The sequence below is a fragment of the Crocodylus siamensis genome, chromosome 1, assembly GCF_052110815.1.
Source record: "Crocodylus siamensis isolate JL-2025a chromosome 1, ASM5211081v1, whole genome shotgun sequence".
NCBI lineage: Eukaryota > Metazoa > Chordata > Crocodylia > Crocodylidae > Crocodylus > Crocodylus siamensis.
The window spans coordinates 369086876-369102179 of record NC_143395.1 but is presented as its reverse complement, the minus strand read 5'-3'; the positions used below and the strand labels follow the sequence as shown (position 1 = coordinate 369102179).

The 15304-nt window shown below is 44.0% G+C and overlaps 1 protein-coding gene across 3 annotated transcripts in view; it reads left to right on the top strand.

The window, feature by feature from the left end:
* ATP7B (ATPase copper transporting beta) overlaps window positions 1-15304 on the top strand; it is a 65909-nt gene that overhangs the window by 42132 nt on the left and 8473 nt on the right. For all 3 annotated transcript variants that reach the window (XM_090026708.1, XM_090026725.1, XM_090026717.1), the window contains exons 10-17: window positions 52-179; window positions 3644-3798; window positions 4003-4137; window positions 4794-4988; window positions 5094-5276; window positions 11156-11354; window positions 14122-14268; window positions 14587-14729. In XM_090026708.1, the coding sequence (XP_089882834.1) occupies window positions 52-179; window positions 3644-3798; window positions 4003-4137; window positions 4794-4988; window positions 5094-5276; window positions 11156-11354; window positions 14122-14268; window positions 14587-14729 (1285 nt within the window). The remainder of the gene's footprint in view (window positions 1-51; window positions 180-3643; window positions 3799-4002; window positions 4138-4793; window positions 4989-5093; window positions 5277-11155; window positions 11355-14121; window positions 14269-14586; window positions 14730-15304) is intronic.

The following is a 15304-nucleotide window of genomic DNA, read 5'->3' as shown; positions in this document are numbered from 1 at the left end:
GCTCTGGATTAAATGATTGAACTCTTCTATTTGTGTGTGTGCCTTTTACAGGGAAGAACAGGTGCCTGTTGAGTTGGTTCAGCGGGGTGACATTGTAAAGGTTGTTCCTGGTGGAAAGTTCCCAGTTGATGGAAAAGTTATTGAAGGCACCTCTATGGCAGATGAATCTCTTATTACTGGTAATTCCCTTCATGTTAGCAGGAATTAGCTGCTGGCTGGTATACTTCATAAACAATTCAAGCTTTATTCTTCAATTTTTTCCTGACTGGAGAGGGGGCCTGAACCAAAACCAAATCTAGCTTTTAGGAGAGCTCTGATCCAGGAGCAGACTTTGTGACTGACCTTTACATCTCTACCAAGTTGAGTCAAAACCCTGTGTCTGAATACCCCTGAGCTTTGAGGAAGGTCAGATTGTATGCCTCTGGATTATTTGCCTCTATGTCAGGGATGGGCAAAGTCTGGCCAGTGGGCTGGTTGGCCCATGGTGGACTCCATTTCCCAGCAGCCTGTGTCCATGTTGCTGTGGTCATTTTCCCTGGAGATCCTAGGAGTGGTGGCACTGTGACAGCGTGGGGCCACAGTTTCCATGGATACTGTCCCCAGGCAGGGGCATGCAGGCAGCAGATCATGTCTCTGCTCCGGCTCTGGACCATGCTGTCACCACTGCAAGATCCTAGCTCTGGCCCTGGAGCAGCTCCCCACCCAGCCACGTGCCCTGCCAGTGCTGCTGGGGCTGGTCTCTGTGGAAACCTGGGCCCCGTGCTGTCATAGCACCACTGCTCCTGGGGTTTCTGTGGAAACTGGCTGCAGCGACATGGGCAAGGGCTGCTGGGAAATGGAGTCTGGCTATTAGTTGGACCTGCTTTTTTGTCTACCTGGGCGCTAGATCAAACCTGTTGGTCAGCTACTTCTGTAAACCCTCTAGCTTTGCTAAAACTTCAGGTTTGGTGAGGTCTAGATACCATCATCTTGGCTCTAGAGGGTGATGGGGGGACATGGGGAAAGTTTTCTTTGGAACATGTTTTGCAAAAATAGTGCAGTTTTAGAACTACTTCTTCACTGGTGAATAGGACAATTTCACAAGTCTGTTAGGAGGCACGTGGTGTGGTAATTGTTAAGGACAATCTCAGGCAGTTAGTAAAGGACCAGGGCAGAAGGGAGAGTCTTGGATCTTGATGCTGGCTAGGTCCACTGGAATTGCTTCCACTTTGGGGAAATTTTCTAAAGGAAAGCTGTGATTTTTATTTACTTTCAGTCTGGATCCTGTTATAAGTGCGCTAAAAGAAATAAAACCTAGAAGTTTATTGGCTCGTCTGTTTTTTATTTGATTGGGGGGGGGCAGTTTTCCATTTTGAGAGAATAGGACACAGTTTTGCATGGACAAATATTTTAAGAAATGCAAATTGTGGTACGCTGCAGTAAATTGAGAGCCAGTGTGAGCATGGGAGCTTTCCAAAGTTTTGCAGTTTCTCTAGTTTCTGTTGTAAGACGCACAAAATTAGTCAGCTTGCTCTTAGATACAGAAGTAATGGAGTTTTGAGGTTCTTTGTCTTGTAGCAGCTTTAAGGGAAGCAGTTTGTTCTTGGCTCTTTTGAGGTTTTGTGGTGGGAAGTAGGTAAGGAGTCAAGGAGGCCTTCCTGTTCCCCCTGTGTGCTGTGCACAATGGCCAGGGCAACTTGCAGTTTTGGTGCTTGGAGGGGAGTGGCTAATGAGAATTTTCCTTTAACTCATGGAGCAGGAGCCTACAGTGCTGGAACAGGAATATCTGAATTCCCTCCCCGCTAATCTGTTGACGTTCAGAGTAGTCCTGCTGTGTAGTGGTGTCCAGTGTAGTCATGGACTTGTTGCAGCATAATAATGCATAATATCAGCTAGTATGAACATACTAGCTTGACAGAACAAGGAACAATGGTCTCAAGTTGCAGCAAGGGAAGTTTAGGTTGGATATTGGAAAGAATTTTCTCACCAGGAGGATAGTAAGACACTGGAAGAAGTAGACACAGATAGTATAGTGGATGATAGTAAGACACAGAGAGGTGGTGGAAGCTCTATCCTCGCAAGTTTTTAAGGCTTGGCTAGACAAAACCTTGGCTGGGGTGATTTAGTTGGTGATGGCCTTGATTTGAACAGAGGGTTGGACTACGTGACTTCCTGAGGTCCCTTCCAAGCCTCATTTTCTATGATTTCTAATATAAAATGAGCCTCGCCATGCTGAATAAGAATGTGTGGAGTGAGTGATTCGTTAGTTGAGGCACATGATTAAAAAGAACATTCAGGAGAACACTTTATGTGCGCCAGTGATAGTTATCCAACTGTTTTTTGCAGCCCTTTTTGGCATTTGCACAGTCGATGATCTTGTTCCATCTGCAGTGTGGAGACACAAATATCTATATGGTAACTGAAGATGCACAGTAGGCTGCACTCTGGCCAGGCAGCTACACAGCTCTGTACATGCGTGTCAGGGCATAAGTCCCCAAGATGTAGCTAGGCAAAAACCTTGGGATCTGGGAGGAAGAGGTATATATGGTGCAAACTTGAGCCTGGTCTTTAATAATCATTATATAAAATGCATGGAAAGGAATGGGAAGTGTCTACCCTGTTGGTAGCAAGGAGCCCCAGACCCTCTCCCCTTCAGGAGAGCAGCCCCTTTCCCCTTCAGAGGAGCACTAGGGCATGCAACCTCTAGCTTGTTTTCTTACTCCTTGTCCCAATGTGTCTCTGTTGGCTTCCTAAAGGGCTAGATTCAAAAGGAGGGCTGAAAAGAGGACAGGATAATGGTTAAAGCACTGCAGTAAGAAGTTGGAAAACAATAGCTTCAAATACTGCAGGGAGGTTGAAGGGCCTAGAATCTGGGTCTTCTGCTTCTTGGGTGCAGTAACAACAAGGCTGTCGGGGTGAAAAGGTGGGAGGGCCCCCATTTTCTTTCTCCGTACAATTTTGGGACTTAAGCTCACTGAGGCATGTGGGTATATGACTCTGTGTAGCCTATTGAACATGCTAGGTAGTTATGTGGAAGCTTGTGAATCCACGCTGCGCACGGAGTAAGATCAGAAACTGTGCGGGTACCAAAAAGGGAAGTTGTGCACCTGGGTAAGTACCACTTGGGCATATTAAGTGAAATAGGATTCTGCCTAAAAGCTCTCCTTTGTTTCAAGGCAAACAGTTCATGTTAAACATCTGCTGATTCTGATCTTTGGCAGGTTGAGAACAGAGACTTTTCAAGTATACAGGGATTTATTCCAGGCTCTAAAACTAAATGATAGGTTGCAGTTTATGGGTTCTACCAAAGTCTGTTGGAATCAAAGGGATGGACCTCCAAACAGCTTTGTATCAGGCCTTTAGAGAAGAGAGAATGAAACTCTTGAACCTGGAACAAGGTGGAAGAAAGAGACAGTGGGCAGTTGCCTGGGTGGCTGCTGTGAAATAGAACATGCAGAACATTTCCCTGAAATATAATGCAACTTACAGAAGGTTTCTATTGGAAACAGCATTTAATTTTTTTATTTTTTTTTCAAATTGCAATTCAAAATGTTGACTAGTTAGCCAGCATGCAGTCTGCTAGCTCTTCTTACACAGCTGTTCCCACACATGGTTTATTTAGATAGTTTCTTAACCCTGTTGTTTATATTTCTTTTCCCCTTAGGGGAGGCCATGCCTGTCACTAAAAAACCTGGCAGCACAGTGATTGCAGGATCTATAAATGCACATGGCTCTGTTCTTGTTAAGGCAACTCATGTTGGCCCTGACACTACCCTGGCACAAATTGTAAAATTGGTGGAAGAAGCTCAGATGTCCAAGGTAAAAATTAAAATCTTACATTTTTTGACTGAGGAGAAATCAAGAAGGCTTCCCTTTTTTGTGACATTTGTATATTACTGATTTTACAATAGAATTGAGAAGAAAAATGAAAAGTATTAGATTCTAAGGTTTTTCTTTACATCCTGCCTCCGCTTACCTTTCATACCTCATTCCTAAAACAATTTTAAATCTCTTTTGTTATAGGCACCAATTCAGCAACTGGCTGATAAGTTTAGTGGCTATTTTGTTCCATTTATCATCATTATTTCAACAGTAACGTTGATTGTGTGGATTGCAATGGGCTTTATCAATTTCGATGTTGTTCAGAAATTCTTCCCAGTAAGTAGCTTTATTAGTACCAATATATGTTCTTACATTAAGTAATTAATGTGTTTTATGTGCTTTCCCAGACAGCCTGATACTGAGGGTGGTAAGCACCCTTGTCCCAGGAACATATAAGGGTTCTCAACAGTGTAGATAAGTTCCACTGGCCCAAATTGCCATGCCAGCTCTGCAAGGGTTTCTAACAAAACTGAAATCAGTGGCTTTTCATGAGAATGAATATTGTCCAGTGACTGGATTTCAGGGAGCAGAGAAAGTACTGACCAAAAGCACATATGCATATCCCTGTTTCTGTTGCCAAGTGTTTTGTTTGGCTTTAGAAAGATGACTTGCAGCTTAATCATGTTTGGAAAGTGTCAAGTGTATCTGCCAGACTCCTAGCTTGTGGGAAGCTGTGCATCCCAAAGACAGCTTACTCACTCAGGAGTGGGGAGGGCAGAACATGGTAGGTAATGCGAATGCATGGGAGCTAGTCTGCAAGACAGTGATTTTCCATTTACATTACTTATTCATTTTGAAGGTGGATTTGTGGGTTATAAGTAAGTCAGAGAAATGTGAAAGTGATGGATTTGCCATTATGGGGACTTGTCATCTGTGCCTTTTCTGTCCTTTATTAGCTTTTTCAGCAGACACTTTTTCTTTCCTTTTTGCAGCATCGGAGCAAAAACATCTCTAAAGCTGAAATAATCATCAGGTTTGCATTCCAAACTTCTATCACTGTGCTGTGCATTGCATGCCCCTGTTCCTTGGGCCTGGCCACTCCAACAGCAGTTATGGTGGGCACAGGAGTGGCTGCTCAAAATGGTATTCTTATCAAAGGTGGAAAACCTCTGGAGATGGCCCACAAGGTTAATATCTCCTTCCTGAAACATTGTTTTTACTGCCATGTTCAAGTTGGCTGTGCATGGCTTTCACATTATATGTATTAATCAAGCACAATACATTTCTTTCAGATAAAGACTGTGATGTTTGATAAAACGGGGACCATCACCCATGGAGTTCCTAAAGTCATGAGAGTGCTTCTGCTAGGGGACACGGATACCCTGTCTCTCAAGGTGGTTCTTGCAGTTGTGGGCACTGCAGAGGCCAACAGTGAGCATCCCTTGGGAATGGCTATTACTAAATACTGCAAAGAGGTACTGCTTTAAAAAAGTTGTAGATACTGCTCAAGGGTATACTGCACTGAATTAATTAGTGCAGTCCAATAGGCCCAATTTTACAAGACCTGCCTAATTGCCCAGCTTGATCTAGGTTAATTACAAGATTCCAGAAAAGTGGTTTCAACTGAGATTCTACACAATATGTCACAGAGCTAATGTTTGTCACTAAGATCAAGCAAAGTGCTGCTTTTGTTGCTGACAATCAGACCCGCTCAATAATCAGGACTGAGAAGTGAGAATCCAAAGTCTGAATTTTTAGACTTTTTAGTCTAAATCTTTCAGGAGAGGCTCTCTTGTGGCTTTCAGCCCTGGCTGTGGAGTGGGTGTGTGTGCCAGCTCTTTGCTTGATCCAAGTGACAAACATTAGCTCTATGACATCTTATAGTTTCATAGTTTCTAGGGTTGGAAGGGACCTGAGCAGATCATCTAGTCCGGCCCCCTGCCATGTCAGGAAAGAGTACTGGGGTCAAACGACCCCAGCAAGGTGTTCATCTAACCTCCTCTTAAAACCCCCCAGGGTAGGAGCCTTCACCACCTCTCTTGGAAGTTGGTTCCAGACCCTAGCTGCCCTGACCGTGAAGTAGTGCCTCCTGATGTCTAACCTAAACCTACCCTCTGCCAGCTTGTGACCGTTATTCCTGGTCACTCCTGGCGGTGCTCGGGGAAACAGTGACCCCCCCAGTGCCTGCTGATTCCCCCCCCTGACTAGTTTATAACAGGCCACAAGATCCCCCCTCAGCCTTCTCTTTTGGAGGCTGAACAGGTTCAGGTCCTGTAGCCTCTCCTCATAGGGCCTGCCCTGCTGTCCCCTGATCATGCAAGTGGCCCTCCTCTGGACCCTCTCCATGCTGTCCACATCCCTTTTGAAGTGTGGCACCCAGAACTGGACGCAGTACTCCAGCTGCAGCCTGACCAGTGCCTCATAGAGGGGGAGGATCACCTCCTTGGACCTGCTTGAGATGCATCTGTGGATGCATGACAAGGTGCGGTCGGCCTTCCTAACTGCCTCCCCACACTGCCGGCCCATGTTCATCTTGGAGTCAATGATGACTCCAAGATCCTTTTCCGCCTCCGTGCTGACAAGAGGGGAGTTCCCCAACCTGTAGGTATGGTGCCGGTTGTTCCTCCCCAAGTGCATCACCTTGCACTTGTCTGTGTTGAAACCCATCCTAGTCTCATCTGCCCACCCGTGTAACCTGTCTAGGTCTGATTGTAGCCTGTTGCTTCTTTCTAGTGTGCCCACGCCCCCCCACATCTTAGTGTCATCAGCAAATTTGAACAGGGTGCTTTTTACCCCCTCATCCAAATCACTGATGAAGATGTTGAACAGTGTGGGCTCGAGGACCGAGCCCTGGGAGACCCCACTGCCCACGTCCTTCCAGGTTGAGAAGGACCCATCCACTACCACCCTCTGGGTGCGGCCCACCAGCCGGTTGGCGACCCATTTGACTGTGTGGGTGTCGACACCACAGCCCCCCAGTTTCTTAATGAGAACAGGGTGAGAGACAGTGTCAAAAGCCTTCCGGAAGTCTAGGAAGACTATGTCCACTGGTACCCCTGCATCTAATGATCTAGTGATCTGGTTGTAAAAGGCCACCAGGTTGGTCTGACAGGACCTGCCGCTGATGAACCTGTGTTGGTTGCCCCTAAGCATGCAGTCCCCTGCTGGCCCCTCCTGGCTGTGTGCCAGCATAATTTTCTCGAACAGCTTGCCTAGGATCGAGGTAAGACTAACTGGCCTATAGTTTCCTGGGTCCTCCTTCCTGCCTTTTTTGAAGATGGGAACCATGTTGGCCCTCTTCCAGTCCTCCGGTACCACTCCAGAGCACCACAAGCACTCGTAAAACCATGCCAGGGGACTTGCAATGACCTCGGCCAATTCCTTTAGAACTCTAGGGTGGAGATCATCTGGACCGGCTGACTTGAATACGTCCAGCCCCTCCAGAAGGTCCCTAATTAAATCCTCGCTAACCCGTGGCCCATGTGTGCCTCCCCCGGGGCCCGAGGGGGCCCCATCAGGGAGGTGGCTGTTCTGGTCCCTACTTAGGAAGACGGAGGCAAAGAAATCATTAAACATGTTAGCTTTGTTGTGACAACCAAATTTCCCAATGCGTCCTGCAAGGGCCCCACATTACCTGGGACCTTCTTTTTACCCCCTTTGTATTTAAAAAAGGACTTCTTATTGTCCTTAATCTGGGAAGCTAGTCCCAGTTCCATCTCTGCCTTGGCCTTCCTAACTACCCCCCTACATCCCCGAGCAACTTCAGAATAGTCCTCCCTGGTGATGACCCCTTCTTTCCATGGGGTGTAAGCCTCCTTTTTAGCAAAGAGACATTCCCAGATGCTTTTGGTGAGCCATGGAGGCTTGTGTGCTCTCCTGCTCCCTTTGATCCTCATTGGGATTACCTTCCTTTGGGCTTGGGGGATCGTCTCCTTAAGGAGCGACCACTCTCCTTGGGCACCTGGCTCCCCTCCCCTCTGGGACCTCAGCGCTTCTCCAGCTATCCTCCTTAGCTCGTTGAAGTTTGCCCTCCTAAAATCTAGGGCCGCTGCCTTACTGCATGCCTTTGCCACCTTGCGTTGGATGGTGAATTCCAGCAGGCGATGATCGCTGTCACCCAGGTGGTCAAGCACCCGCAGCCCCCTCACCAGGTCATCACCCGTGGCCAGCACTAGGTCCAACAAGGCGTCTCCCCTAGTGGGGCTGTGCACCTCCTGGGTTAGATGGAGGTCCTGCACTCTGGCCAAGAACCTACGTGAGTGTTCAGACCTGGCTGACTGCTCTTCCCAGCAGATGTCCGGGAAATTCAGGTCCCCCATGACTACCACATCCTTAGCCTTCACTACCTCTGTGAGCTGACCCCAGAATTCCTGGTCAAGCTCTTCTCCCTGGTTGGGAGGTCTGTAGTAGACTCCCACCGTTAAGTCTCTTTCCCCTCGATTGCCTTGTACTCTAACCCAAAGCACTTCAGAGTGCCCCTCCCCTGACTCGTTGTGTAGAGTCTGAGTTGGAACCACTTCTCTGGAATCTTGTAATTAACCTAGAATAGTGGTTCTCAACCATCTTAAGCTTTAGGCATGCCTTGACAATTGCTAGCTTTTAATTTTCACTGGTTTTGTTGGCTATGTAAAATACTAGAGTAATTTTTCTATTGCAAAAAACTTGTGAATCATGTTTGCACATCTATTAATGCTAACATTGTGTGGCACCCTTGAAACAGGATGCTTCAGTAACCGCTGTATCACTGACCTAGAGATTAACGCGCTGTGTTCTTGCTGTAATGCAAGTTAAGAGATGCTTGGTCATTCTTACTCACTTTCATATTTTAAACTTTTCATGGGTCGAATTCATCAGAGATCGCCTTTCCCCTTTAGCTTTGTCAGAGCCTGATTTTAGTGAGCTGTGGGGTAGAATGAAACACTTATTTGTTTAGGCTGGGCTTTTGATAACATTTACAGTAGTGAGTATTTGAGTTGGTAGACTGTGTGAGGTTTGCAACTGATTAAAATTGTGAGATTGCATAGTCCAGCATACAGGACACTGAGCAGGAATTCTGGTTCTGATTCAAACTCTGCCATTGACCTAAGATGCGGCACTGGTAAAGTCATGCCACAACCCTGTCCCTTTGACCTTTGTCTGTCTTTCCTACCTCGTTCAAAGCCCTTCAGGAGAGAGACTGCTTCTGTATGGTGCAGTGGGGTTTACAGTCTCAACTCATACCTTGAGGAACTTTAATAATAATTCAGGTGTCTTGACAATCAGCCCCTAACACGATTTTGTAAATAGACGTTCCCCTAAGGTAAAGCAGGAAATGGAATTTTCTTATGTATATATAGAATAAAGTAACTGTGAAGAAGCCTGCACAGTGTCTTCCCACACACTGTCCAACTGTAGCCAACTTGATTAATCAGTCATTTATCACTAAATTTAGACAGAAAGTTTTAAAGAAACCTAAATATTAAAATGTGAGCCCCCGGGTTTGAGAAATTAATTAATAGCCTGTGAAATTAGTAATCTGTATGTAGATCCACAAAGGTCATTGATGGCATGTGTTCCTCAAATGCTTCAGGAAGGATGAATCATAGGTTGGAAGGGACCTCTGGAGTTGTCTTCTTAAACCCCCTGAAAGTGCAATTGGAAATAAAAAAGAGGAAGGCAGTTGTAAATAACAGCTGATTGTTATGCTTACATAAATGTGACTGGGTTTCTGGCCAACATTGGTTGAAATGATTATAAAATGATAAATTGGCAACAAGATGAGTATTCAACACATCTGTTAGAAATCTTTAGAGGTAAAATTTAGAAAATTTAAAATGTGTATTTGGAAAGAAAGGAATTCTGTCTGGGCAATGATTCTGTCTGCCTGCCTTATTTTAAACTCACTTTCCTCTGATGGTTGTTGGTGGTCAAATCATCTACTTCTTACTGAAACAGGTTGGGCACAAGATCACATGCCTCAATCTTCACCTGACCACAGCTTGTGTGAAATGCTGATTCTTTATCTTTTTACAAGTATTACTATTACATCCACATGCTTTTAAGCTATCATAAAACTACTCGATAAGCCAAGGGTAGCTCTGACCTCAGCATAACTCCTCAGAGATTAATTTTGTTCATCAGTCTTATAACTTCCTGTTTTCCCCTCCTTTATATCTCTTTAAGTTTAGAGTTCTAAAAAATGTTCTTGGCAACCCCATTCTTAAATGTTGTGCCTATGCAACCACTTCTCTCTCACTTAATGGCAGTGGTTACTGTCAGAAGATTTTTTGTTTAAAATAATCTTGAAAACCATCAACTTTTAGCTCATTCCTAGTCTCATGGTCAAAGCAAGCCACTCCAAGAACTGTGTGTGTGTGTGTGTGTGTGTGTGTGTGTGTGTGTGTGTGTGTTTATGGTAGTAATATGAAACCTGTAGTAATATGAAAATCCAGCAGCATCTATGGCCAGCTATCTTTTTCCTCTGAAGAACTGTTTATTTCCATTATCAGAGACCAAATGCCAGAATAGGCGGACCTGGGATCTGACCTAGTACAGCAATCCATTTCTCATAGTCTAGTCATAGAATTAAAAAGATTCCTGACAGGTATTAAAACAATGGCACAATTGAGATTTGAGGAATTTTATGCCCCATCCCGAACATCACACATCCTGCCCTACCAAATATGCATGATTGTCTGAAGTGCTGGCCATGGACAGGCTTCTAGACTTGAAGCTGTCTGGGGCTGGGCTTGACAGTAAGTTCTGATGGGCCTGGTGGTGGTAAGTCTCTCCCAGGGTTCACCTTAAAGACCCTGTCCTGTAGCTCCCACAGGGCAAAGCAGCCAAATGTTGGGTTCTGACAAGCTCGCATCTTGATGCCAACAGTCAACAATTGTCAGCATCAGAACCAGGGCAGCTAGGTTTTAGACTGGAGGCTGCCCAGGTCCCAATACTGACAATCAGCTGATTGTTGGCATTGGGATGATAAGGCATGCCACACATTCAATTTATGGCACCATGCAGACCAACCATAAACATGTTCCACATTTTATGTAGCATCTCTGTGTCTGATTTGTCATTTCATGGCACCACTAATTCAATGAACATGTGGCATAGTGCTATTTATGGCCTAAATGACACACAAATCATGCTATAAAAGTAATGTGCTTGGGCCTAAGTAATTTCTGATCTCCAGCTCTTGTTCTGAAATTGTTCCATGTACATGTAAGTAAATCTCAGAACATTTCTGCCTGTTTCTTCCTCTGTAAAAAGGGGAGAAGACGCACCTTTTTGTAGTGTTGTGGGTACAAATAGTCAATATGTGTAGCATTTTGAAGATTTAAATTGTTATATGTTGTAATTGTTATGTTTGCAGGAACTTGGTACAGAGAGCCTGGGGTATTGCATGGATTTTCAGGCAGTACCAGGCTGTGGAATCAGCTGTAAAGTCAGTGGTGCTGAAGCTGTCTTAGGCCAGAAGGAGCACAGTCTAAATGAGCGGAATGCTGACCTGAATGGGGACAGCACTGTTTCCCTGAAACACAGCTCATTGATCATGATATCCGAACCTGATGGTAGGTCTGTCCTATTGGCTCATAGTCCATCGCAAGTACAAGTGGGCTAAATCAAAGATGCAAGGAACTGCAAAATAGCCATTGTATCTGGAAACTTAGCAGAGAACTTAGACACCACAGTGATGGGGGTTGTAGAAGCATCTACAACAAATGGGTAATGAGATGTTCCTTACTCAACCACATATTTAATTTAGCAGAGCAAGCCTCCGTGGAAAAGAATGACAGGGAAAGAGAAAGCAAAACTGACTAGTTAGCATTGTAATTCCTTTGGGAACTGGAAACTTTGCCCAATCATCTTGCTTTGTCACCCTTATCGTGCTAGTTTCTTAGATGTATATCAATTTGGATGAAGTTTTATATTTTCATCTATTCAAATATCCTCTGGAGGTGCTTATTAAAGAAATGTATTTAATGGTTGAACAAATATATTGGGAATTAATATATTAGGGCTCCTATAGATGTGCAGGGAGCCAGCTCTGACGCACAGAAAATCCAGCTGTCGGAGAAGACTTGATTAATTGAGTCTGCTGGAGCACGGAAATTATCATGCTCCATCAGATTCTAGGATCATGTGTATCAGCATCCCTGTGCTAAAGACTGGTGGCAGGGCGCTTTGAACTAAAGCTCATTTGATAAGCTTTAGTTCAAAGTGCCCCACCACCACCATTTTTCAGGTGGGGGTTGCTGATGCACATGACAATCAGGTGCTTTTAATTAGCACAGCTCACGAATTTAAAGCACTTCCCTGTGCCTCCTGGCGCATGTGTAAAAATGCCCTTAGAAATACAAAATTCACTTAAGTGGCTTAAATTTGGATGTTGACAAATTTGTGATTTCAGTGTAGGATGATATATAACATTCAAAGATGCTATGGGTTTTTTTTCAGGCCATGGGAGCTACCTTGTTCCTTTTTATAAAGATTTTCAACATTTTCCACTAACATGTCACCTTCTCTCCAATGCACAGTCTTCACTTCCAAGATTGCCTGTGCTAGGACTTTGTAGAGAAACCACTGGAATCGTTGAATTAATTTAATCTTTGCACTCTGACCGTTACCCTATCATAAAAGGGGTTGACATAGGATTTCCCTACCTATCACATAGGATTCTTGAGCAATTCAAACTTAAATTACACTTCATTAATTGCTGCTGTGTGGCGTTTGTTGGAACATTATTACTGTATATGTGGGAGGAAACCTATGGTTTTACACTAAAGGAATAAAATATACACCCCTTAAAGAACATTAGAAATTACAGAAAAGTTTAAGATGACATTTTATGAAGCACATGCATGCAGTGGGTGGTCACTACTAAACGTGAAACTTGTAAAGGTGCACTATTGTCCATGTGCATGCATGAGATCATAGGACTGCTTATCTATCTAATGCAGTGAGTCAGTCTCCAAGATACCACCCTTCCCCACCTTGTATATGACTTGCATGAAGAAGTGCTTGCAGAATTGCAGTCTAAGGTCAAAAAGTGCTTTCTAATGTATACAAATTATGTTGTAGGAGGCCTAATAATAGAATGAGTGTGAGACACATTTTAGTTTTTGTTGCTAAACAAAAAAAACCAAGGCAAGTCTCAGGCCACTATAAGAGCTTCAGGAGATGACCGTTACCTAACAGTCCAACTGTATCATCCCAAACAACTTCACATGTGTTTTTAACTAATACAGGTTTATGATCATTTCCATCCTAATCTGGCTTTGCCTCCTGTCACAAACCTGTCTGGGGCGGTCCCATGAGACCTGAATTTCTCCCCAGTGTACTGCCTCTTGCCCCAAGGAACAGACTGAGGCTGTCCTGAAATGGGTCCCTTTCCCAGCATCTCAGTTCTTCTGCCCTTACAACAGACTCTGCAGCTAAAGATCTGTCAGCCCCAAGTGTCCCCCACTTTTGGATTACGGAAGAAATTATAGGTTCCCTCTCCATGGAGAGAGTCACGTAGAATATTACTTGCTCAGAAATCACTCTTTCTATTGGCAGTCAGTAAAGAGTCAAACAGCAAAAGGATTTATTTACATAGGATGAAAGAATTATGTAAACAAAACGGGCCATAGATTAGGAGACAGGACAGTAAAGCAAGTACTGGTTCTTTAGTCATCTGGCTACCCCTAGTCTTCCATGGGAGTCCTTGCAGAGTTATAGAGATCAGCCTTCCTTCCAGCTTTCCTGTCCTGGGAACTGGGGCCAGTGAACCTGCAAAGCCTGAAATTCAAAGACAGATATTCTAGCCTAGCTAGGCTCTTTAGAGCATTATTCTAATTTTTATGAGTCATCAGAATCTTTCAGAAAGTTATAATCGCCTTCGCGGGCTATTTTTTCCAGATGCCTTTGCTGTTATAGAGTCAGTTGTCCCCATCGTAGGTGGATAGTGTGCAGGAATGTCCATCCAACCTGTGGCTCCTTCTTTGTGTTAGTGTAAGTAACAATTGTCCTGGCCCTAGAGTACAATGGCACGGGATAATTAGCAGTTCTGCCCATTCCCTATGTTCCCTGGCTGAACCATATCCAAAATGATACAGATATAGCTAGAATAACATAATCCATGCAGTGATAACAAGAGTAAAAATAGATACAACATAACATGGGCTTCCCAGTGAGACCAAACATGCCATCTATATCAGCACAATAAAATACAAGAAAACAATTATGACTTGCTCCAGACCCAAAACATAACAGGATTGGCTCCTCCTCAACAGTTTCTCCTCAGGCTATTGTGGATGCTAATGAAGTTCCTCATCATTCTTACTTCTGTTCACTAAGGTGCAGCAGCCCCTCACACCTACTTAGTGGTGATTGGAAATCGTGAATGGATGAGACGTAACGGTTTGCATATTTCAAATGATGTTAATGATGCAATGACAGGCCATGAAACAAAAGGACAGACAGCTGTATTGGTGGCTATAGACGGTAAATAATATTATTTGAAATGACTTAGTGGGAATGCAAATACCATTTCATGGTGCCTGGATGCTGACCTTGCAAATACCTTGTTTAGAAAGTCACCTTTCCTCCCAGGGTAATAAATATTTGATGTACAACTCAAAGGGACAAAATACAAATTACCTTTTTTAGATAAGTTATTTGTGAATGTGAACTAAAAAGAAAAAAACCTGTCACTGTACAAGTCAGAGGAGTGGAATGGGAATGAAATCATCTTAGCTTCTGTAGGCCACTTTGCTTCCTATGTCTATCTGCAAGTTTTTAACTGTTGGTGTTTCTTTGAAGGTGCGTTGTGTGGGATGATTGCAATAGCAGATACTGTCAAACAGGAGGCAGCACTGGCTGTGCACACCCTAAAAACCATGGGAATTGATGTGGTTCTTATAACAGGGGACAACAGAAAAACTGCTAAAGCCATTGCTACACAGGTAGTCTGGTCTGTATTCAAATAGATCTTATAGGCTGTAACACCGCTTAGCCTGATGACCTGGAAAGCTGATTATTTTAGCTTTTGCCTAGATGTTCATGATGCTTGGAGCAAAGGAAGGACAAGCTCTGTCCCAATGAGTTTCCACATTGTGTAGGATTATGTAGATTAGTTTATGTAAAACTGGATTAATAAAGCTGACTAAAATGCCACTGAAAAGTAAGTGAGCACTCACTGTACACTCTGTTCCTTGTGGTAGTTCATCCATCCCTGTACTTTTTTTTTACTTAGGTAAGTGCCCCGAGCAGCGTAGTAATTTTGGAAAGCGATTCTGTTAACCCTTAGAGCATTGACATTTTACCTTCTGCCAAAGAAATCCTACCACAGCATATCCAGAGCAATTCCTGAATCAGTGAAGCATGATTTACTGGTGTCTGTATTCTCTGCAAGCATCCTCTCTGCATTGAAAATGGGGCATAGCTCCAGTTAGTCCATTGTGCAGTACATTAGCAACTTGAATGGAACATGAAAAGGTTCATAAAATGTTACGAGCCCTTTTAAAGCTTTTTCTTCCAT